This window comes from Trachinotus anak, unplaced genomic scaffold (genome assembly GCF_046630095.1).
Source record: "Trachinotus anak isolate AG129_WGS33_773 ecotype Australia unplaced genomic scaffold, CSIRO_AGI_Tana_v1 ptg000005l, whole genome shotgun sequence".
NCBI lineage: Eukaryota > Metazoa > Chordata > Actinopteri > Carangiformes > Carangidae > Trachinotus > Trachinotus anak.
Window position 1 is genome coordinate 26,164,345 of NW_027273856.1, and position 24,649 is coordinate 26,188,993.

At 41.0% G+C, this 24,649-nt stretch overlaps 2 protein-coding genes across 6 annotated transcripts in view; one reads left to right on the forward strand and one right to left on the reverse strand.

Moving 5' to 3' along the window:
• Window positions 1-1,374: 1,374 nt before the first annotated feature.
• esr1 (estrogen receptor 1) lies at window positions 1,375-13,747 on the forward strand. Its single transcript, XM_071479359.1, is given in 11 exon segments — window positions 1,375-1,431; window positions 2,189-2,614; window positions 3,612-3,826; window positions 4,706-4,822; window positions 5,303-5,484; window positions 5,759-5,912; window positions 7,983-8,121; window positions 9,109-9,242; window positions 9,901-10,084; window positions 11,358-11,634; window positions 11,637-13,747. Coding segments are annotated over 11 exon segments (1,980 nt in total). The 5' UTR covers window positions 1,375-1,420; the 3' UTR covers window positions 11,778-13,747.
• A 408-nt stretch (window positions 13,748-14,155) lies between these two features.
• The window catches only part of syne1a (spectrin repeat containing, nuclear envelope 1a), a 90,197-nt gene continuing 79,703 nt past the window's right edge, over window positions 14,156-24,649 (reverse strand). For 4 of the 5 annotated variants that reach the window (XM_071479357.1, XM_071479356.1, XM_071479354.1 and 1 more), the window contains 13 exons: window positions 24,495-24,632; window positions 23,864-24,055; window positions 23,105-23,423; window positions 22,180-22,248; window positions 21,607-21,740; window positions 20,966-21,092; window positions 20,634-20,845; window positions 19,865-20,071; window positions 19,351-19,479; window positions 18,588-18,851; window positions 18,363-18,452; window positions 17,613-17,671; window positions 14,156-15,325 (listed from right to left, as the gene is read on the reverse strand). In XM_071479357.1, coding sequence (XP_071335458.1) covers window positions 15,034-15,325; window positions 17,613-17,671; window positions 18,363-18,452; window positions 18,588-18,851; window positions 19,351-19,479; window positions 19,865-20,071; window positions 20,634-20,845; window positions 20,966-21,092; window positions 21,607-21,740; window positions 22,180-22,248; window positions 23,105-23,423; window positions 23,864-24,055; window positions 24,495-24,632 — 2,232 coding nt within the window. In that variant the 3' untranslated portion in view covers window positions 14,156-15,033. The remainder of the gene's footprint in view (window positions 15,326-17,612; window positions 17,672-18,362; window positions 18,453-18,587; window positions 18,852-19,350; window positions 19,480-19,864; window positions 20,072-20,633; window positions 20,846-20,965; window positions 21,093-21,606; window positions 21,741-22,179; window positions 22,249-23,104; window positions 23,424-23,863; window positions 24,056-24,494; window positions 24,633-24,649) is intronic. The other variant, XM_071479355.1, reaches the window with a different exon arrangement.

Here is a 24,649-nt window from a genome sequence, read left to right on the forward strand (position 1 = left end):
CCACCACTAGATAGTTTAAATGTTCAGCCAGAGTGTAATCACAGTTGTTATTGTTACCTGTTGACCTTTCATACACCTGGGGTCAGGTTGGACCTAGAAAAACAGCCTACCAAACAGCTGGAAATCTTGCAACATGTGTATTACAATTCTGGATGAGCTGGTGAAATTGAACAGCATCATTTAGGCTGCTGACATGCTTTGTGAATGTGGTCTGTTATGAAAATGAAGTCAATTACTGCAAGAAGCATTCTATCTTGAGCCATTCAGGTGATTTAGCTGTTTCATTTATCACCCTTCATTTTCCTTTTTTGCCCCTCATGTAACACTGTCTTCATTTTATTCCAAGGGAAATGCAAAAAATATATATATCATCATCAGGGCTACTTGTTTTCCACTTGACCTGACATGTCCTGAAAATTGGGCTGTTTACTCAAGGAAGATGTTGCACAGAGAAGGGAAAATGAAGCCTCTGCCAAGTTTTTCCTCTGTGGTGGTTGTCAGTAGTTCTTTGTGATCATGTTTATGGACGTGAATGATTCACAATGGATCTCAGCTGCCGGTAACACATGGAAATGAGTAGATTTAATTAAAATGTCCCAAATATTTTTTTGTGATTTCTATCATCTGTGCAAATTGAACATTTATTATTATTTCTGCATTTGATTTCATTTACCTTTGTGGTAACTTGTTCCATTCTACACCTGATATGAATGTGTGAAAATAATCCCTACATGTATAGTTTGTTATGAGAACCGTTTCCGCTTGCAAGGTTGTTTTCTTACCTTGACGCCTGGTCTCAAAACATGCAAGGACTAAAAGGATCCCTGAAAATCACAAATGTGGGACTTGTTGTAAACATAAAAACATTGATTCCCTTAAAACTTTATTTGCATAAATGCTCTGCCCCTTTGCTTGTTTATATATGGTGTCCTATTTCATCCTTGACTTGACCTGATAAAGTAATGTTTAACTGGTCCATACTGTGGTCCTCTGATATATATCTTCCTCCTTTTAATGGAATATCAGCAGGAAAGTATGTTTTTTTTCCTCTCAATTTATTTATATGATTTATCTAAAAGATACAAATTTAATTTTCGTACAAGGTCTGATTAAAATAACCATCAATCCCCCTATTTGGGATTCATTGTGAAACTATTGGCTGTCAGGATGAGATTTGACCTCCTTCTCTGTTTGCTGTGTTATGGTGACCTGGCACTTTAACACACGTAGTTATTGATTTGGCTGCATCTTTAATTTGTTTATCCTTTTTAAACCTTTCCACTGCTCCCATTGTGTCCAATGAGCCTAGCTAGATGCCTGAGAGTCGGAGAGATGAGAGAGGCGAGCAGAGAGAGAGAGAGAGAGAGAGAGACAAGAGTCAAACAGTCCCAGTGTTGCACAGTAGATATGAGGGTGATCCATGCGTAAGAGGTGAGTATGTATCACAGTAGAATCTGTCTTTCTTTGAGCACATGTTGTTTAAAACCGTTGTCCTAATGCTCCACAGTGATTTGATTCAGTGCAGAGTCTTTGGTGTGTTCAAGAAAGTGGCTACAAATAGACTGGTCATACGTCATGCTGGGAGAGTGCAGACAGCTAAACGAACAACAAATGCTCAGAGAGAGATACAGAGAACAGGTAGTTTACAGTTTTTTCTCCAGATATCAGCAGCAACCAGTAAAAGTAAGTAAGTAAGACAAAGGTGAAGTAGGAAGAAAACACTTTTATAGTGCTGTGTGGAAGTTTTTGGGGAATCACTATTTCTCTGTTAATCTTCTCCCCCCAGCCTTACCCCTTTCTCTCCCCCCCAGTCTCACCTCCCTCCCACACACTAGTAAAGATGTATTAGAGGAAAAGAAGGAAAGGCTCAGTTGACCAAAAAAAACCCCCCCAAAAAACAGAAGGAGGTTGGGAGGAGTCTTTTTGGATGTCTTTTTTTTCTTCTTTTTGCGGCTTGGTGGGCGTAAGCTGAAGGCAGACAGGGAACAGGGACAGGAAGAATAGTGGACCCTTGAAGTTGCCTGACAGGCTGTATTGGAAAAAAAGGAAAGACAGAGAGAGCGAGGAAAGAGGAAAGAGTAAAGAGAGAGGGAGATCAGCCCTTGTCTCCACTCCCCCTCCCAGCAAGTGGGAGAGCAAGTCTAAATCATGTTGCTTATCAGTGCTGTTGTGCTGTGATGTTGCTCAGGCAGAGCCCAGCACAGAACAGGCAGCCTTGTGGACCAGTGCTCAGACCCAGGATCAACCCAGCCTTCTCAAAGCTGGAGACCCTCTCCCCGCCACGTCTCTCGCCTCCGCCGCGTGCCCCCCTTAGTGACATGTACCCCGAAGAGAGCCGGGGTTCTGGAGGGGTAGCCACTGTGGACTTCCTGGAAGGGACGTACGACTATGCTGCCCCCACCCCTGCTCCAACTCCTCTCTACAGCCACTCCACCACTGGCTACTACTCTGCTCCTCTGGATGCCCACGGACCACCCCCTGATGGCAGTCTTCAGTCCTTGGGCAGTGGGCCTACCAGTCCTCTTGTGTTTGTGCCCTCCAGTCCCCGACTCAGCCCCATTATGCACCCGCCCAGCCACCACTATCTGGAAACCACCTCAACACCCGTCTACAGGTGAGAGAGTTTCTCTTTATCATCAGAGGGTGAAAAGAGTCAGTGGGGTGAGTGGACAAAAAGTTGTTTTTATAGACTGAATCAACAGGTTTGAATCATTAAGTGAAGTCGGTATATGTTCGGCTATTACTTCTTAGTAATTAGAATGAGATGACAAGTCCAGTGCTTGAGCCTGATTGTTTTGTAAGTTTAGTTTGTGCTGTAGTTTGGGGATGATGTAACTGATATGACCAGTGCAATCAAAATATCAAGAGACTCTTAAGTCTTTTTTTCCCAGTACATCACTGTTAGCTTTCTCTATCATGTTTTCAATACAAATTTAACAACTGTGATCCATTAAGAACATAAATGTTTATTTTGTTCATAATAATTGATTTATATATTTCCTAAATTTATCTACTCTACTACCTTCTGTTTCTAATGGAGTGGCTATAGGACACAGTATTGATGTGCAACTAGATTAAATATCTTTAACTCGTGAATTATGGCACTGGCATCATATTCAGTCATAAAAATGCAGTCATAAACAAAACGTAATTATATAACTGCATTGTTTTTGTAATCTCTTACTTTATACAAAACATTGCCATTATCTCCATAGAAGGGATCAAGCTTTGCCCTGGTTTCTAATTCCAGAGATTAAGGACTTTGTCAAGGACCTTGAGAGGGGAACAATACGTAAGAACAACAGAAGTACAGATTGTTTCCTGGCTCAGGTGGAAAATAGCACACTGCTCTTGTCTCAGCCACTGTTAAATTAAAGGCAGTGTGGTAAATGTCAGAATTGATCTGTACTTAAAGTTGGCTCTAACTTTTTCTGGTAAGAGACATCTGTAGAGCATGTTTTGAAAAAAAAAATCCAGCTATATTTTATACAAGATAACTATTGTTTATATTATTTTATCAGCATTACAGTTTACAGTCATTATCTTATTACAAAATGATCAGGTAATATTTGAAATAATTTAACAGGGCTGAAATCCATGCCATGTCATAGGTCCAGTCAGCAGCCGGCATCCAGAGAGGACCATTGTGGCACCAGTGACGAGTCATACAGTGTGGGGGAGACAGGTGCTGGCGCTGGGGTCGCGATGTTTGAGATGGCTAAAGAGACACGCTTCTGTGCTGTGTGCAGTGACTATGCCTCCGGGTACCACTATGGGGTGTGGTCCTGTGAGGGCTGCAAGGCCTTCTTCAAGAGGAGCATCCAGGGTAGGTAGAGTGTCTGCTTTTGCAAATTGGGACCAGTGGATGCAAATCTTAAAGTGTTACCTTTTTTCTTAAGGGTCATGTCTTATTTTGTCATTGTTTGGTGTTCAAATTTCATGTCAAAAATGATCTGAAATTCCTAAAGCTCTACTGATGACTTACAATCTGCACACCAAAAGGACAATAGTGAACTTCATAAACTGGTCTTATATAGAAAGACAAGAAGCATCATGCTCCATAAAGACAAATTTGGATTTCCACAAAAGAAAACTAAGTGTGGTTTAATCTGGCACATCTGAAAATTAAAGAACATCCATAACAGAGAAAATGAAAATTTTGGATATTGAAGGATGATGAGTTAGCTCATCTGTTTAGCAGGCTCACGGCACTGAAGTGAACTGCAGGTAACCCAAATGAAGAAATAAGTTGTCAAAATGGAGTTCGATCGCTGTCATATAAAAGTAGAGAAATAGGGAAAATACATGCCATGAATTGTGACGTTACAAAATACAGATCTTAAACAAGGGAGTGAAATTTGTGTTTCAACAAGTTCGTTTTTTACTGTTATTATTTTCCTTCGTGAGCCATACAACATGGTGTACAACCTCCATGTTCCACTGTCTCTGTGTGCAGGTCAAAGCATCATCGGCTGTCATGAAACGCTGCTTCAGCACACTGATGCAAAGTCTTGCCATGAGAGACTGGTCATAAAGAAATCAATAGTCTCCATGGCAATGACAAAGCCAAGACGCCACATTTTAATTTTCTCCATCTCAGATTCATTTAAAATGGGAATAGAGTGTTCCTGGCGAGTAAATAACCTAAATCTGAACTGAACACTGGAGTGGAGGGCTTGAAGTAATAGTTTTTTTTCCATTTCAGGTCACAATGACTATATGTGCCCAGCAACCAATCAGTGTACCATTGACAGGAATCGGAGGAAGAGCTGCCAGGCTTGCCGTCTTAGGAAGTGTTACGAAGTGGGCATGATGAAAGGAGGTAAGTAGAAACACCAGCAGAAAGTTTTTTCTCTTTGCAAGACAAATTATTTTCATTTATCTAATGTGCATTTGAAATTTGCAATTTGCAATTTTTTGATTTTTAATGAAATTCTAAACATTATCAGTCATGGCCTGTTGCACAGAGGATTGGCACAAATATAAGATTTCTGGTGGAAGCAGATAAGTTTGAGACTAACTTTAACATGACCTTGAAATGATTTCCTGTTAAGGAGTACAACTACTGGTCAGCACACACCCACATTTTTGTTTTCATACTTCTTGAATCACACAGGCATCCGTATAATCAGCACTGTTGGTTTTTATGGCAAGAGTGGGATATAGGGTTGTGAGTGGTTCTCATTGAAAAGTCTGATGAATGCTTAGTTTGGGAAGTTGTGTGTGATTGTGTGGATGGATACTGCATCTTTTCTGTGTATCTGCGTAATAGCTTGAATTAAACCTCTGCTGTTTCCTCAAGGTATGCGTAAGGACCGTGGCCGTGTTCTGCGGCCTGAAAAACGACGGACTGGCGCTAGTGACAGAGAGAAGGCCTCTAAGGACCCGGAGCACAGAAGGACGCCTCACCAGGAGGGGAGGAGGCACAGCAGCAGCAGTACTGGAGGAGGAAAATCATCAGTAGCTGGCATGCCGCCTGACCAGGTGCTGAGTCGTGTGGAGACAATGACACTTGTTTTTGAAATACCTTGATGTGGTGCAGATTGTTGGTCAGGGGGCAATTTTGATCTGAAATTGGCCCTAGAAACCAGAGTGGGCTTTTGGGGATCCTGGAAATTCATACAAAGTTCCTTGGCAATCTGGCTAATGGTTGTTGAAAAATTTTTGTAGTCACTTTAAACCAGACTTGAGTACAGCAATTTATATTTTTCAGGTTGAATGGGCTGACAGTGTGACTGTTTATCTGCTGCTTCCCAAGGTGCTTCTCTTGCTCCAGGGTGCTGAGCCCCCAATACTGTGCTCCCGTCAGAAGCTGAGCCGACCCTACACCGAGGTCACCATGATGACTCTGCTCACCAGCATGGCTGACAAGGAGCTCGTCCACATGATTGCCTGGGCCAAGAAGCTTCCAGGTACTACTCAAAGTGGCACACCAGTAAATTTTCTTAATCCTTTTTCAGCAGCACAAACCCTCCTAAATTACACTCATTTTAACATTTTTTTAAGATTGAAATGAAATTGCATTAGAACCAGGTGAAATTATCTCAACCTACCACAGGATGCGTTTACTTGTTAGAACAACTATCTACTACTTTCTACTACTAACTGGAATTTTTCATCAGAATCAGAAAAAAATTATTGATTTGCTTAGTTACAATTGCAGAGTTAGGAAAGAGAGACTATAAAAAATAATGATAAGAAATACACAGAAATGCTAGGCCTCTTTAACATTAGCATACAGCGGGTCCAGGGTCCTGTCTCCTCTGGTAGTTGTTCGACTTTCACTGGAGTATACGAGAAGTCTGGTGATGTCATTCAGGTGCCCTAAAACTATAGGTAAACATAACAAAATGACAGATGACTAAAAGTCAAACGATCAGCTATAAAAATGTTTTTCTGTCTGACGTCTGTGTGTCAGTCTTGTGTAATATTGTCTGGACAGTTGTATTTTTTATTTAAGAATAAATTCTGAACTACAGTTCACTTGTTTTCATGCGTGTGTGATATTTTCTCAGCACTGCAGGTGTGTCAGACTGAGTTTGAAAAGACAGAAGAAAGTCACCGTTTTATTGGTAATTTGGCCTTTCTCTAAGTTACTATGAATACAGGGAAAAACCAAGTATTGTTTAATTGCTGTCATTGCTGTCTGTTTCTTTTGACAAGGTGCAAAAGTATGTGGAATGAATATATATACTGTATATAAATAGATATATAATAGAGAAGAATAAGAATCTGTCAGTGCAAACCTTAACATCACCTGGTCAGAGGAAGGGCTTGATGCAAAGGCTATAATATCCTTTAGTTTAATCTTCAGCGGTTGATGCTGATCGTTGACAGGAACTTAAAAGCTTGTAAGCTTTTGCCTGTTGCGTTGGTGAGATATTCATAAATACTTGCCCTGTAAGTACACAGGTAAGGACAAGTGCAAAACATGTGAGTCAGGTGTGCTGGAGCACCATGACATTTATGACATGTCTCATCTAAATTAAGAGATATTTTCAAAAGCTTGGAAACGGTGCCTTTCTTAAATATTCAAATGTACAGATGTCATTTGTAACAAAGGTGGGGGCCCTCCATTATTGTCTGTTTGACTGTTTAGGCAACAGCAAGGTGATGGGAGACCTTTATCGTAGAGGCACACATTGGTGCACACACACACACACACACACACACACACACACATACAAATGCAAAACCATTACAGTGATTACAGTCATCACCTTTGAGAGGATTGTTTGGCCAATCTGCTGGCACCCCATAGAGCATAAATGCTGTATAAGACACATCACACTTTTGCATGCACACACACACACACACACACACACACACACACACACTTACAAACACCCTGACAGGTTCTCTAAGTGAGTGAATCCTTTTTTTCGGGGTATTATAACCTTGTGCGTCATTAAAAGCCCAAAGGCACACAGTGTTAATTGCGAGGGGTCCCAAACAGGGTACGTAGTGGGACAATGGGAGTGAATTGGCAGTAATTACATATGGATTAAGACAGCTGAGTGCCAGCGATAAGGCCTCTTATGAGAGCAGAGAGATTGCAGATGGTTTAACTAGTAGTTCTCTGCCATAAAACAAAGGCTTGTATATTTTTATATTTATGAGTAGGATGAAGGTGCACAGAAAACATTAATATGCCTTACCAGATTGTAGTTAACACCACCACCACACCGAATAATCAGCTCCGATAAAACAACACTCATAAACGCCAGATATTTTTCTGTGTTTGTTGTTGTGATCTGGATGACAAATAACTGCTGGGATCAGGCTAACACATACATTATTCAGTCTTCAGTCACAGTTATTTGGAGTTGAACTGAGAACTTGTTAGTCGAGGACCTGCTGTGGATAGCTGCTCAAAACTATCAAAAGCGTTTAAGGTACTGGGTGTGGATCATGTTGCTTCCCTGCCTTGGTCCTTTCACAAAACGCTCCTTATTGTGCACTTTGTATGTGCGATTTTCTAGGTTTCCTGCAGCTGTCCCTCCATGACCAGGTGCAGCTGCTGGAGAGCTCGTGGTTGGAGGTGCTAATGATTGGGCTCATCTGGAGGTCCATCCACTGCCCTGGCAAACTCATCTTCGCACAGGACCTCATACTGGACAGGTAAGGGGGAATACTTTTCTGACTTTTCTGTGACATGCAGCTTTCTTACTTTTTCATATCTCTGTTCTTACTTTTCCTCCCTATTTCCCCGTCTTCCTCTCACTCTCACACAGATGTTAAGAGTGATACATCAGCATTGTAGATTTTCCATTTCGCACCTTGCCAGCCATTGTGCCATCCCAACACATCCATCATAGCGTGAAAGACTAATTACATGTTCCCCATGGAGAGGAGAGCAGCCTCTCTCTAACCTGAAATACCCCCTCATCATTACAGTGCTGAGCTGGCAACCAGGACAGAGATTTAATCAAAGCTTCAATGCAAGGAATGATGGAAAAAGGAGAACGACCGGGGGAGAGATGACGGGGAAGGAGAGAGAGAGAAATAGAGATGCAGTGAGTAGGGAGACATAGCTGTTTTCTGCTTTGCAGGCACAGCTTGTTCCCTCCATTTCCCCCCATGGTCTAAGTAAACAAGCTGACCAAACCACAGTATCTACCTCAGCGAGAAAAGAGGTGGAGACACAGAGGGATGAGAGAGACATGCAGACAGACAGAGCTTTTACTGTCTGGTGTGCCTGATGGTCCCATTTGATTCAAAATTGTATTAGAGTATTATCTCTAAAACCTGGTCCCTGTATGAGTGTCCTCACCAATTGGACATGATGACCAAAACGCTGTTGGTCAGGGTTGACAAATTCCCTTGGCTCTGTGCTGTCCAAGTTTATCGTGCACTCTAACCACTGGATATTATCCATCTTTCCATCACTTTTCAACCGTGCAGACAAATGGAGCGCTGCAGTGATTCAGTCCATTAGCTGTTTATCTGTCCGCTCTTTGGATGGTTTCATGGTCATAGATTTAGTGAGGTTCTTTTACCTCTGAAGACAAAGTGAAAAAAAGGAGGAGATTTGAATCCTTATTATTCATGTGTGAATTTTAAACACTGAAGGATTTCCCTCTTGTTTTCTTTCATTCTGCCCTCCAGGAGCGAAGGCGACTGTGTTGAGGGCATGGCTGAGATCTTCGACATGCTGCTGGCCACCGCTTCCCGCTTCCGCATGCTCAAACTCAAAGCCGAGGAGTTTGTCTGTCTTAAAGCTATCATCTTGCTCAACTCTGGTGAGGCAACATGTGTGAGTGTGTGTGCCTCACATTGTCTGCCTGTGTTTACAGTTTAGCAACATACTTGTGAAACATTTTCAGAGAAATTAAGAACAAACTTGGTGCCTAGAAACACAGACAGTGGGCAGCAGAGACACTTCTCCAATAAAAACATCAGCTCTTTTGTTTCATTTTTTTTTTTTTTTACTTTTACAGAGTTTTGCTTGCATGCACACCACTATGTTGCAGGTTTCTGTTCCAGAGAATATTGAACAGTGTCAAACTACACTCACAGAGGTGTAGCTCTGAACGCTGCTCAGGCACATTAGGTGAACACAGTGTTCTGGAAAGGCCTGTACTGTCAATATGCCCAATAACTGTTCCCATGGCAACATGAGACAGGTCAGAGGGCTTTTTTTTTTGTCTTGGAGATTGAGATATTCTGTATGGGAAACTGAGTCATCTGAAATACCAGCGTGATGACATTGCTGGCGCAGCTGCTGGAGCTGGATGAACTTTTGATTACTGTGTGGGCAATACTGCAACTGCAATTAATTCCCTGCTCTTACATGCATGCGTGAGTCAGGTTTTTTTAATCAAATTTGGCATTGTTGGTAGTTTATTTGGTAGTTTTAACTAGAAAAATTGAATGAATTTTATTTTTCTTTTCTGTAAGGTTCTTTCTCTTTCTGCACTGGTACAATGGATCCACTACATGACAGCACGGCAGTACAGGACATGCTGGACACCATCACGGACGCTCTCATACATCATATCAGCCAATCAGGATGCTCTGTTCAGCAGCAGTCGAGACGGCAGGCCCAGCTGCTCCTCCTGCTCTCCCAAATCAGGCACATGAGGTGAAATTAAATTAGAAATATTATTATACCATATTAAGATTGTGTTTAAACCATCCTGCAGTGATTCCTTAAGGTGGTAGGAGCCTAAAGCGTAAATGCTTCAAAAGTGTTGAGGTCCTTTTTAGAGACATAATTGATTGTTTATTTTCAGGTAAGCTGATTTTAGTATGGGTCATCAATAACAGGCAGGCTGATACTTTGTCACATCTCCACATTCAAGGCACAACAGAACCATTTATTTTGTAAAAAAATATAGTTAATAGGTGCTTAAAAGATAAGTCTAGTGATATTCTATATTTTCTTATTGTCAGAAAACCCTAACCACAGACCAAAACCTATACGAATTAAATATGATACAGCTTATCCCTGTGTGCCACTGAGTTTTATTTTTGTCCGAAAACTACTAAAAACACACCAAACAGCTACATGGTTGCACTGGGAGATGTGTTTCTTCATCTCAATGAGCACTGCAGTTTATTTTGAGTATCACTGTCCTGCTGCCGTCGAGGTATCCCGTGGGGTTTTTGACCACTAGAAGCATTATGGAGCAATGCTTCTGACAAGTGGGCCCCTGTTTTGTTTATATTGTGGACCTAAACGAGGATGTGCATGCAGGAATGGTTTGACACTATTCTACAGGTGTCCGTAATGCAGCAAGAAACGCTGCAATGCCTGCAAACACTGCACGCTAGCAGCAAGGAAAATATTTTAAAAATGTTCTTTGTAAATGTTTTATGAGGAGGACATTCAACATGTTAGTTTATAAACAATGTATTTTGGTAGGTAACATTGAATGTAAACATAGCTTTTGTTTGTTTACAAGAAAACTCAAGATGTTTGCTAAAAACTACAGTGCCCAGCTCATTTTTGAAGTGATATAGTCTTTTTTTTTTAATGAAACAAACATTTGTGACTGTTTGTAAGGATTTCCTTCTTTAGCAGGAATTAACAGACCGAACAGTGAAGGTTCAAAGTATTGGTAGATGGACTTGGTTTTAGTTTTTTGATTTGTTGACAGTAAGAAAAAGATAGAATAACCCGAACCCCAACACCAGCCTCGTCCTGAAATTGAAGCTGCTCGGCAAGATAATTCTTATGTAAGAGAATTAAATTAAGAACTGAACGATAAATAAAGAAGAAAAAACAACTGAAGGGCAAAACCAGAAAAAATTAAATGTGAATAAAATCAAGAGATGCAGAAAGCAGTCTGAAGCGTCACTCATTATTAGGTCTCTCTAATTCCTCATCTCTCTTTTGTTTACACTCCCTGCAGCAACAAGGGCATGGAGCACCTCTACAGCATGAAGTGCAAGAACAAAGTGCCTCTGTACGACCTGCTGCTGGAGATGCTGGATGCTCACCGCCTCCACCACCCTGTAAGACCAGCTCAGTCCTGGTTCCAGGGTGACAGAGAGCCCTCCACCAGCAGCAGCAACAACAATAACAACAACAGCAGCAGCAGTGGCTCCCCTGCAGATGGCTACAGTTCAGGACCCCGAGGTGGCCATGAGAGCCTGAGCAGAGTCCCGACAGGTCCAGGTGTCCTGCAGTACGGAGGGTCCCGCTCCAACTGCACCCACATCCTATGAGACAGAGCACAACAAGCACATCTGAAGGTCAAGTCATTTTTTGGATGATGTGTGTAGTACAGAATGAAAGTGGTTTGGGAGCGAAAGATAGTGATTGTATTTGAACTCACTGTATAAGATAATTATTTATAAATGAAGTGATTTATTTTTTGTTGTAGCTGTTTAGGGAGAAAATATTCTTTTGCACTGGTCCAATTCACTATAATCTGAGCTGCAGTGCTGTTAATCTTGTATGCTGCCTTTCATAATATCTGTGATTTTGACTCAGCCTCTAACAGCTTTATATTACAGCTTATTATGTCCCAAACGGCCGGTGTTAGGTCTTATCGTGGCATTCTGTTACCTATGGTGATTTCAAATGACAAGCAGCTAATTTTTCTTTTTTATTTGCCTCGACCAAAGTGCACTTCCTCTTGCATTGAAGGGACTATTGGGCATTATTTTTACTTTTGCATATAAAAGATGATTACACACTAACCTATTATAAAAGTGGTTAACTGAATGTGTAATTTATGTACTTCATTAAAGACTGAATGTCAGGTATTGTGTCTTAGCACACACAATTTTAAACTTGATGTATTTGGGAAAAATATTTAAATGATGAAATTATAAAATTAACAGCGGCAGAGGATAAATCTATTGCAATTTGAGTACCTTAAAATTGTATGATCAAATCCTCAAATCCTGGAGCAGTGATTTCATAATGAAGGAAGCCAAGCTTTACTGTCAGGTAACTTCAACCAATTCACAGTTTTTTGTGTACAGAAGGTTTGTTCTCTATGCTTACTAGCACCAAATTTTTTTTCTCAATTTGTAATGCATGTGTTTGTATGTATGTGTGTGTGTGTGGCAGAGAGACTGCAAGAGAGAGATTGAGAGCATCAGAGGCAATGAACCATTAATGGCTCCTAGCTGATTTGATGCATAGATCTTTCTTCTAATGCACTCGTTCAACATTTTAGCCATGTAAAAACTACAACCAGTTAACATTCATCCACTAATTCAATGATTACATGTTGAGTTTGGCTGGATTTACACACCTCCAAGCACCCAAATACCATCATGTACTGTATGTACACATATGCAATAGGTTTTATTCCTGTTTAAATGGACCAAATTTGATCCAGTTGCAAAGGAGATATCTCACATGGACATGATCAGGTGTTAGTGTGATTGTTTGGTTTAGAAATGTCTGAAAATAGGGAAAATGTCCCCAGAGCCCAAGTGACATATTTAAACAGCTTTTTGTTTTAGTCTGACTGATAATTTAAAACCCAAATGTAATCAGTTTACTATCACACACAACAAAGAAAAGCAGCAAAGATACGTTCAGACATAAAGACATCTGGACTGTTGGTGTTTGTTTGCCCCAGCTGAAAGCTAGCCAGCATCAGATGTACTGACCGTGTGTGTGAGAATGTGACTGTGTTTGTGTTCAGCTCAGCCTCTGACTGAACTCAGACCTCACCAGAAACGCCAGTTCTTTCTTTCAGTCGGTTTCTCTCCAATCAAAAATGAAAGAGAAAAACATGTAATTTGTAAATTGTCCACATGGTTTAGGTCTATACTCACAATTCAACATGGGTCATGATTGATATTATTAAACCTAGCTCTTCATGGTAAGAAGACAGTGCTCCTAATTGAAGCCACTTTTCACTTGATAATATTGTGTAAGCATGTATTTAGTGCACCATGGATTTGTAATGTGTTAAATAACTGGAATAACTCTGACCACTGTTCTGTGTGGTCTAAGTGATGCTGTACAAGTGAACATAATAATGATAATAACATTAAATAATAATAATAATAAGATATACTGAGACGACAGTCAACAGTTCTGAAAGATATTGCACTTGAAATGCATGTTGCCAGGGTAGAAGTGATAAACAAAAAGACGCAGTCTTAAGTTGTCCAGTCTGATCTGTGCCACTTACAGATGTGTTTGGAAAAACTCCACACACACGATCAGAAGATTGGATTTGGCCACTTGAGCTGTTCAGTGTAAATCCAGCCAAGTCTGACATGACTGTCATTTGTTTATTGTGCATTAAAATAAAAGTATCGATTGGGAAAAGATTGTTCATCACCATGTTTCTCCTGAGTTTATATCCCAAAAGAAAACACAGAAGTTAATATTTCATGTTTTATTATTTGCAAAGAGAGTATTCTTCATGAAGTCAGCATTAGCAAACTGTACATACATAAATAACCATTTTCATATTTCATCATTTTTTACAGATTCTGTGTCAACAATGCAGTGATTCTGATGTCTCATCACTGCAGAATAATTAGCGCAGATATTACAAAGCACACTATTTATTTAATGTCACAGCCATCTACTAAAACACTACCAGTGATTGTTTGGCTTTCTGAAAAGCAGAAGACTTTCAAGTGCATGCTCAAACAGAAAGATAAAAAAATATCTGCCTGTATTCAAAGGCATTTCAACTATAATATACAAATCAGTTTCATTTTTTTAAACAAGAAAGCTCATATGTTTTTCATATTGGCTCCAGTTGATTAAATACTTAAATTAAAGACAGGAATACAAGCCTTGGCTTTCGGGGGAAAGAAGTCGGCCATCTTGGCTGGACGGCTTCAGTGCAGTACCTTCGACAGTGCTCATGTCAGTGCTATATGTTCAGATTTGAGCTTTAACATCATATGGAGACTTCATTTTCAAAATCAAGCAGGTGCTTTTGAAATATGAAAACACTAAGCTACGTCTTCCTGTTGAGTTCTGTTTCTGTGCTTTTGGAAAGAAACTCTCCACTTATAAGACTGAGAATGATAGCTACTGAAACTGCAAATCTACTCTACAATTTACCGGTACAGTATCCCACACTGGTGGTGCTTTAGCTTCATCAATACTAACAATCTATTAACTGATTGAACACTAAATAAATAGTAGCAGCACTGGATATCATGGACAAAAAGCACAGTTGACTTTGGCTCCCAACATAGAGTATATAAATAGTGCTTTGTTTTTCATTGATTTCACAGGTTTCTTCAGAAACCTTAAAAAATAATATTTACATTTAAGTTAAAACAATGAAACATTTGGATTGGGGGAGGAGGGGTGGGGGGGGGGGGGGGGGGGGGTGGGGGGGTCTCCAGATGCAGGTCCATTTAGTCTGGAAAGTTAGGGTCAGTTAACTCAAAGGGTTGAGGTGATTTCAGGAGAGTGAGTGTGCAATGTTAGTGAGAGAAGTCTTCATATCACCTCTGAATCACTTCATAATGCATGTGGCTCCCCAGCAGGGGAAGAGTTTGTAGCTTTAGGGCACGGGGTGAAGAGGAAACATTCACAGGAGTCAGTGGAGTCCTTGGCAAAGCAGTAGGTAGATATTCAGCTGCTCCTCATATGGGCGGAGGTCCGTTGGTGTAGCGCAGCATTGGATGGAAGGAGCGGGCAAAGTTGTTGGCATGGTGGCAGCTGTAGTCCTGCTCGGTCATGGGCACCAGACAGGCCAGACCGATGAGGAGCAGGAGGAGCAGCTGGACGGGGAGCGCAGCCCTGAGGACCCGCAGCAGGAAGGACTGGCCCTTTGAGGAGGATGAGGAGGAGGAGGAGGAGGTCGACGAGGTGACGCCGTCCGGAAGGTCAGAACGGGAGGAAACGCAGCCAGCGGCGCCTGGTGATCTGCTCCGGCTGCAGGAAGACACAGAGACAAGTTAAACGCAGCAGAGAACAGACCCGAGTTCATTAGTATTTGCAAATCACTGCTGTGTTGCGAAAACTCCAGATGTTTTTGTTAAAACTTGAGGTTTGTAGACTCGTCTATATAGTGAAAAATGCTCCAACCTCATGGGCCTCAATCAGAAATGCAGAACCACTAATACACAACTATTTTGAGTTAATCAAAAGATTTGGGAAAATCTCTTCAGGGTTCATTTTAATGTCACCAGGTAGTTGGCATGTAGTTTATATAGGCCTATGTCCCGGGTTTATGTAGGCCTAAGTACTGTCAATGGAAAACATATGAAGAGAATTATAATTTCAAATTGACACATTTCTTGATATAATGTAAAAGTGACATTTCTGAATTAAAGCTGAAAGAATTAATTGATAAATAGACAGAAAATTAATTTGAAGCTACCTGGTAATTAGTTCTTTATTTAAATTTTTATTATACTTATATTAATAAGTTCAAGCAAAAACTACAAACATTCTCTGGTTTAAATTTATCAACAGACAAATGTTTGTACTTTTTGCTTGAAAATTATTTATGTAAATATTAATTCATTCATTGAATCAATGAATTCAATGACTGAATGAATATTGTCGAAACCTAAACCACTCATTCATTCAATTCAATGTAAATATCTTTGAGTTTTAAACTGTTAGTTGAACAAAACAAGACATGTGGGCTTTAGGGAACTGAGATGGGCATTTTTCACCATGTTCTGAGTATTTTCTAGACCAAATGATTAACTGAAAGAAATCTTCAGAGTAATTGGTGAAGAAAATAATTTGTAGTTGAGGTAAATCTGATAATTCTTATGTTTAAAGTAAGTTAAAATAAATATGTTCGCAAATACTATTTTACCCATGTCTGGCAAAAAAAATGAAATGAATACTCAACAAACAATTAACAGGAAGGAAAGCAAATACGAAAATGCAGCGGATAGACTCATATCCAACAGGTAGAGAGATCAAGAGAGTCACAAAGTTGAACACAGAGACACATATGTACAGGAGACCTGCATACACACCAACCAGGCACAAACACACAAAAAACTGTTTTAACCACAAGCGTTTGTAAGTAGCTGGCTGTGTCTCACTGGGGCGGGGGGGGGGGGGGGGGGGGTCTGGATTTAGAGCTGAGCGTGTGAGAGTTCAATGCCACGTCTCATTCCAAACAGAAGCAGGAGAAATGCCAAATGCCTCTCTGGAGATTTCCACACTTAGAGCCAAGACTCGAGGGGGGAACAGCATGTTCTTACTGCGGCTCATCCTCACCGAGGATGAAAGAGGGTCAGACACAAACAGCGACACCCCTCCAGCCGCTCACTCTGCAGCCAATTTCATTCAGTCCTCCTATGTTCTACAAAACAGCTGCTGTCAACGTGCATAAGCAACATTTGCACATCATGTGTGAGGCAACCTCTCCTGCTTCGCTGGATTTCAGTTTCCACAGCCCAATAGAATGTGATAGAGTCCCTGCTTCTCTTACATAGGATGCTATCAGGGGAAAACAAACACATTATTTACTGCTACACACACTCGTGGCAAGACTAGTTTAGGCTGAGTCTTCACCAGGCCGGTGTATTATTCTCGGCACTTCATGAAAATCATGGAAAGTTTGAATCAGAAATGACAGAGTCAGAGGTGGGTGAGTTTAGAGGTCTGGAAAGGAAACAAAGGAAAGAAAGTGGGAGTTAAGGAAGAAGGAGAAGCCGCAGGAGTTTATGCATCATATCCTGCTTTAAAACTATGAAGAGAATGAAACAGGAAGGAAGCATGAGAAAGAAAAACAGAGCTGGAGGAAGCAGGGCTGAGGGGGGAGGGGGTCACTGGGATTCAGATAGTGCCATCTAGTGGGCGAGAAGGGTGCTACAAAGTCACTCTGAAAAAGGAGAAGCAAAAAGTATGACAAGGCAATATTTCATGATGCCATTCAAAAAGCAGCAGGGCAAAGAGAAGCAGTGGAATAAAACATTTAAAGGAGGAAGGGAGCGGCCTGATGTAGGCGATTCCCCACTCGTTTAAGAGCTGGTAACAAGGTCTCTAGAGTGAGGGAGGATCATGGAACACAGGGTTAAAGCCTTATAAATAATCATGTGTTATCAAATAATCAAAGCCCAATGAGTAAAACATGGCTGATTGTGATTCACTGATTTTCTCATGAGTTGAATTAATAAAAATTAAGAATCTAGTGGGGCGTGGCTTTGGTTCCATCATCCTCCCGTGTTTCTAGAGTCCAGGAGAGAGGTACCTGTGGCGTGGGCCGCTCTCAGGGTGTCCTGGGTGGGCCTGACTACTTTTGCCCCGGGGCTGTATCACGTAATGAGCAGGGAGGGGTAAAAGAAAGAAAAGAATGTTTCAGTCAAGGGCAAATAAAGACCAAGCCTCAGATGAGAGAAAAAACAAATAACATAAAAAGAGCCATAACATCGCTAGAGAAAGAATCATCGACAACCAAAGAGCAGCAACATAATCAATGACGGTGATTGACTTTCAGAACCAAGAAATCTGGCTTCTCAAGACTAAATCCTGAAAAGTCGTGTTAAAAGAAACTGACAAAATTAAATATGTTTAACTGTTACTTACAATAAAACTTTCTTTTCATGCATGTTGTCTAGAATATGATATCAACAAATCCATTAGATTATTTATTAGAGAACAGTTTTATCATGTAAAACGAAAAGCCAGGTTGTCTTGTACATTTTTAGCTGATCATCATGGTGTGGGGCAGCAAAAAACATCTCAAGAAAGGGAGGGGTGAGGGCATGGGGGGCAGCAACAACTCTTTTCATGTACATGTTGGCAGAACTGTTGCAAAAGAGACAAACATTTATGTTCACCTTAAAAGTAAAAGGGAAGGGTGGGAATATCTATGAGACATCTCTTTGGGAACAGAGGGAGATGGTAGGTTGACGGTGATGTTGATTTGCTGTCTCTTATGGAGCACAGATGCTAGCCCCTCCCCCCACCCTCCCACTGATATTATGAGGGGAATCATTACCAATCGTTTTCGACTTTCGACGGTAACCTCTGACACAGGAACAGCTGATCCACAGATTTCTGATTTGCCAACAGGCAATGGTAAGTAATCCTGAAAAATAAAACAACAGTCACTATAATCTTTAGATGTACACAAATAAAACTGCTGCTAATGGAGAGGAACACTTTGTTATTTCAACATAAACTGACTGCTCCTTCATTCCCTTTATATTCAGCATTGTCTGACCTGTCGTGTATCCATGGCCTCCAGTCTCCTCTCCAGCCCCTCCAGGTCTGAGCTGACCTCTCTCAGGAGTAGCCTCAGTCTGTTCCAGATCACGTGCACCTTCTCCTGGGCCTCCAGACACTCGCTGCCATGAGCCTGGATCTGCTCTGAGGTCTGTGACTGCGGCTCCAGAGTCTGAGGTTTAGTGTTGACCAGCAGCTGAGCCGAGAGCTCCTGAAGGGACGACACCTTCTGCTGCGAGTCCAGCAGCTCACGCTTGATTTGCTGCGGGACAATAAAGAGACAGGGTTATATTTTTAGTCTCTTATTTCTATTATTTTGACATATTTTTACAGATTTTGTTTCATCTTATTCTATCTTTGTTCCAGCTTGCCTCCTTGTTTTCTAATTTAAGTCCTATTTATGAAGCATTTTGGGCTACATCTGTGCATGAAAGGTACTACACAACTGCAGTTTTGTTATTTTTAGAGCACCTCAGCATCTCAAACTGTTTTACAGTACATGAAGGACCACGACTGCAACTCTTTTTTTTTTCCCAATCATATGATTGTCTTTGCTCTAGGTTGAGGGGTTACAACATCAGAGAAACCTTACATTCACAACATATTGTTATTGTCGTCTTTAGTTTTGCTCAGGTTTCCACTTTGCTCTTGAAACTCAGTAGTGAAACCCAAAGTGAGCTTTAGGCACCAAAGTGACAGTGATTGATATACAGTAAAAGGCTAAAACTTCTGCACACAAAGCAAGTAGCAGAGAGAAGTACCGTCAGTGTTTTGTGATGAGCTCGTAATGTTTCACGATCCACTTTGGGAGGGATGGGCACCACCTCATTCCTCCTGCGGTCGATGTTCTCCAACCAGAGCAGCAGGCCATGGCTCATCTCATGAAACTCCTGAAAGGAAACATGGTATGTGTGTTTTTATTCTGCTATTTACCCCTTATTTCCTATTTGTTTAGTCATTTTTGCAGAGGCTATAATCACACAGAAAACAAAAAAGACAGATAGAAGAAAAGACACAATTTGATAGAACAAATCAAAGTTCTACCAAGTATACACTTTTTAACACTTAGTCTATATAATTCTGGATTCACAAGGGAAAATGTAATATAAGGAGATGAAAGACTTTTATACCTTAAGTCAAGGCATGTATTTTCTTTTAATTTTTGTGTGCAACATTTTAAAACATTTTTGTCATGCACAAAGCAGGTGCAAAATAAAATTAGGGAATCAAAATACAGATGTGTATAGAGTTTGTGTTTTTTTTTGTGTTTTGTACCTGGCACTGCATCAGCGCCCTCTGCAGCTCTTCCCTCCAGTCCTCCAGTGAGGTACTTAGCCGATCCCAGCGTGAGTTCATCTCTTTCAGCCCATCTCTCAACTTCCAGGCCTCTTCAGAGTCGGGCTCTGATTGGAGGAAGTCTGCGCTGCTCAGGTTGATGGACAGGACCTCGGACTTGTGGGCATCCATCCCCTTCTGCAGCTCCTGAGAGCGAGAATCAAAGAGGAAAGTATTCAGAACGTGCAGCAAGATATCACTTACAATGACAGTGAACCATGAGCCAGGCCAGACTTTATGGTGCTACTAGATAGAGGAGGCTGAGAATAGATGAGGTGCCAGAAGAGTAAGTGCAGGAGAATTCGGCTGAGGTGGTTGGGGCACATTAGATGTAAGATATTAGACTTCAGACGGGTGTATTTATAGATTAGTGATATCTTGTCTAATGCTTTACAGGCAGCAACAGCTGGACTAGTTGTGTGTTTTGGCCAGTAGGTTACATTACTGCAGAGAAACTGTTATGCTACTGTACAGAGACTGACACACATAAGAAAACGTGCACAAAATAACTGAAACTGCTACACTGCAGGTCACAATATCCAAATTCAAGAAATTTCAATTTAAATTATCACAGAGACAAATGTTCATAAAAACTTTAAAGAGATTCATTTGGTTAGATGGGATTTATGCCCACAAATAAAGATCTGTAATTTCTTGTCCATCTTTTGCTCTTCTAATACAGACACACAAAGACATGCAGTGCACTAACCTTGAGCTTCTTGATCCTCTGCTGGATGGTGTGTATATCGGTGCTGAGATCGAGCCCTCGCAGCTGGCTGAGTTCAGCCTCGGACTGACCCAGCCAGGCCCTCATGGTCTGCAGATCTGTGATCAGCTGCTGCCACTGCTGCAGGTTCTGTTTGTGTCTGTGCTTCTCGCTCAGCGACTGAGCCTGGATCAGCTCCCAGCGCTCGATCACACCTAGAGGGAAAACAGTGCATAGATGCAGTTAACACGGCTCGCACAGTATTTACAGGAGGAGGTCATCTGATATCTGTGTGTGTGTGTGTGTGTGAGTGTGTGTGTGTGTGTGTTACTGACCTGCACTCTGAGTGTCTGTGCTGGTGGGGTTGGTGAGCCCCGGCATGTCATCATCATCTTCAGTCAGCTCTCCCTCTGTTCTCTTCACTGCGTCTATGCTGCCTCGACACTCTCCCATCAGACGCATCTGGAACATGAGTTACAAGTATTTAGATCCTTTTTAAAAAAAGGTTTTTAACTGTAAAAAATCAATGAAAACACAGTTTAAGTTTAAAAACTGATTTTAAAAAATGCAACAATGAACATTAATCATGATTATGTTAATGAAGTTTCTACAGTAAGTTTTAGCACATTAGTGATTAATGTTATAAACCTAATTAGGCACAAATGCCACAGTATGGAGGGTCTATAATTTATAGTCAGTACAAAACAATCCTCACCGATTATTAGGAAAAGTAACAATGAAAACATCCCAAACATTCTCCATGCTTACCAGATGTGTTTGTTATGAGTAAAGTCACTGAAATAGCTTCTTAAATCTTTTTTTGTTTTGACTTGAAATTTTAAAGTTTCTTATAAAAACTTTCCATCTATAAGTGTCTGTCCACATATTTGACAAGTATTTCAGCATGATGTACTTCTCACTCATGTCAGAGTGTGACTTAAGGCAGCAAACGTTCATAGACATGAGGAGGACTCACATAGCCCATGTATGTGGAGTCGATGTCGGGGCTGGAGCGGTTGGCACTGGCCTCTCTCTGCTGGAGGTGATATCGTCCTGCATCCAGAGCCTGATCCAGCTGTCTCAGACTGGCCTCCAGCTGGCCTGGCTCACCTGCACAGAGGACACAACAGGGTCAGGAAAACTAAGGGATGAAGTTTGTGATGACACATTTTTTTTTAGGCAGGCGGCTGACGCTGTGGTGGCATGCGTTAGTCTGAAATTCAAAATAACAGAACAAATCATGACAGACAGAACAGAGAAGTTGAGTTTTAACATGTTAAATGAGGATATTAGCTGCGAAGTGAAGGACAAAAATGAAAGACAATACTAAAAATGCAATGGTTGAAGTTGGCATTTAGTGAGCAAGACCTCAGCATGCAATGGTGTCATCTTTGCAAGGAGATATACAAAGATTTTTTCTAGATGGTGGGGCATGCAGCTTTGATGATGTTTCCTTTATGGTGGTAGACTCCTGTTAAAATAAGCCTGTTTTAGTTGTAGTTCATGGCATGCTCTTCCTTATCAGCACCACATGGCTGCTGTTGCCTACCAGAGGATGATTTCAGTGTGTTCTCAGTCAGTTTTATATAGGCCTCTGGGCTCTCTGGGATAACTACATCTGGGAAGAGAGACATATAAAGAACATATACTGCTTATAATGCGGGCATGATTGAATGTAACATCTCTGCTGGTCTATAAAGATTTGCCAATACGTTGGCACTGATGTCTTCGTGCTAGATATACTAATCTCAGTGCTTTTTGAATTTTTTCAAAAGATTTCTACTTTTTCTCATCACACAATGTGAGAGTGTAACTGGCGCCAGACCTATAGAAATGACAGGACTTTATTTGAATACTTGGTCGGGATTGCCCTCATCTGAGAAGTTACAATAAGTGCCTTGTTTTCAAGCCGGTGTCCACAGCAAAATGTCAACATGTTACAACACAGGTAAATATGCTTGTGTAATAATCTATTGCTCTATGATTCAGATTTTTTCAGTGACAGTCTCAGTGTCATGCTTCTAAATCAAACATAAATGACATTTTCATAATTTCAAAAATACAACACTTAATCAAATGAGAGCTGTTATACAGCAAATGATACATATATTTTTTACAAATGGCGACATACTGTAGACGAGAATACGCCTGAATAGACTGCTCATTTTTAATTCAAGTAAATAATAATTTGTTACTTTATTCATTATCTGTGTTAAATTGTTTTTTGCTGTAATTAAATTTGCATGTTTTAAGACTCAGTTATGCTGGAAAATAAATTAAACAAAAGAAACGAATTATAAGTGCACCAATGCAACGCTGTCGCTATTTTGCCTATCATAAGTACTACATTACATAACATGTTTTTTTCCACAGAAACTACCTTTACTATACTTTATGTTTTACAGACCAGTTTCAGCCACAAGAAATCAGCATGTATACATTAAGCCAACCACAGTCTCTGAAGATGAACCAACCTGACAGCACGGTGGCAGCTGTCCTCAGATACTCATCCTCCTCCTCTTGTCCTCTGCTTCTTTCCCCATGACCTCGTCCTCCAGGGCTCTCCAGACCTCTGCTCAGGTCGTAGTCATGGTCCCACTCTAACGGGATAGAGTCCACGCTGGCCGGAGTGTCCCGTCCAGAGCGGTCGGCCCGGATGAGAGCGGCCGTACCCGAGGCTTGACGGCTGGATGTCCGAGGCAAAGACGAGTCGCCCCACTGCAGCTCAGAGAGGTCGCCACCTTCTTCCACGTCGAGCTCTCTGTCTGAGCCATCGAGCTCATCATCAACCAGCTGCGAGAGACGGACAGGGAAATGATGACAAGAGGGAAAGAATAATTCAAGCAAGAGAGGAAATACACACAGTAAATTGAGGGTCAGAGACTGTAAAGGTTCTCAAATTTCAAACTATGTGTAACTAAGACTAAGACCGTTACCATGCTAATATAATGAGTGTGTATTCTGTTCCTTACCACCTGTCAGTGTGAAGCTATGTGGAACACATGTTTTCACCATGTCATGGGAGGTGAAGGAGGACAGCTGTAGTGTTCATTTTGTAATGTGTTTACAGAGCGCTTTGAGTTCTCTGAGTCAACTATTCACTGTCACAAGTTCACGTCTCTGCACACAGTTTCATGTCTCACAGTGAAACACTACAAACATTAACTGTGTCATTTTTACATGGCAGTATGTCTAAATGCTACATGATGTGTCATCTGTGTGTTTGTACTCACAGGCAGACGTGTGAGTTTCTTGTAGTATCTATCAACTCGTCCAAAGACCTCCTGGCAGTATCTCTGCAGCTCCTCCAGCTCCTCCTCGATGACGGCTGCATCCAGAGGTTCACTCTTCTCGATCAGAGACTCACCCTGTCTGAAGACCAGCTCAATCTTCCCCGTGTTCAGATAGATCTCCTGCTGGAACGCCTGAGAAACACACACAGCACAGGTCAGCGCGAAGGAGGGTATCAATCATATGTTCAATAAAATAAAAAACAAACAAACAATGAAATGTTTAAATAAAAGAAAATTCCAATCACATTTACTGTAGCTGAGGTAACTTTAACCAGCAAATGTTTGTTATTTTTATTTGATAAATGACTAAAATGCACTTGTATTATTACATCACACTGTATTTTTCACCATTGAATTCTGTTACTTTAGCTGCTACAAAAGCTGAAGTTCCCAGATTACATTTTTGTCTCATCTAATCAATTTTCATAGAACAGAACGATACTTGTACTGATACATGGAATTTTCTATTTTAAACTATAATATTTGGGCTGTGTTATGCATCATATTGGCTTACTGTGTCATCTAAAAAACAAACTTCACAGTATTCAAACATTGTGTCCGTCCATCTCACCCTGAGTTGTTTAATCTTGGCCTGTACATCACACTCAGAGAAGTGCTCTATGTTGGTGAGCTGGAGGTCCATCTCCGTCAGCCACACCAGGATGCTGTCTCGTGCCGTCTCAAACTCCTCTCTCTGGCTGATGAAGTGCTGCGTGAACACAGCGA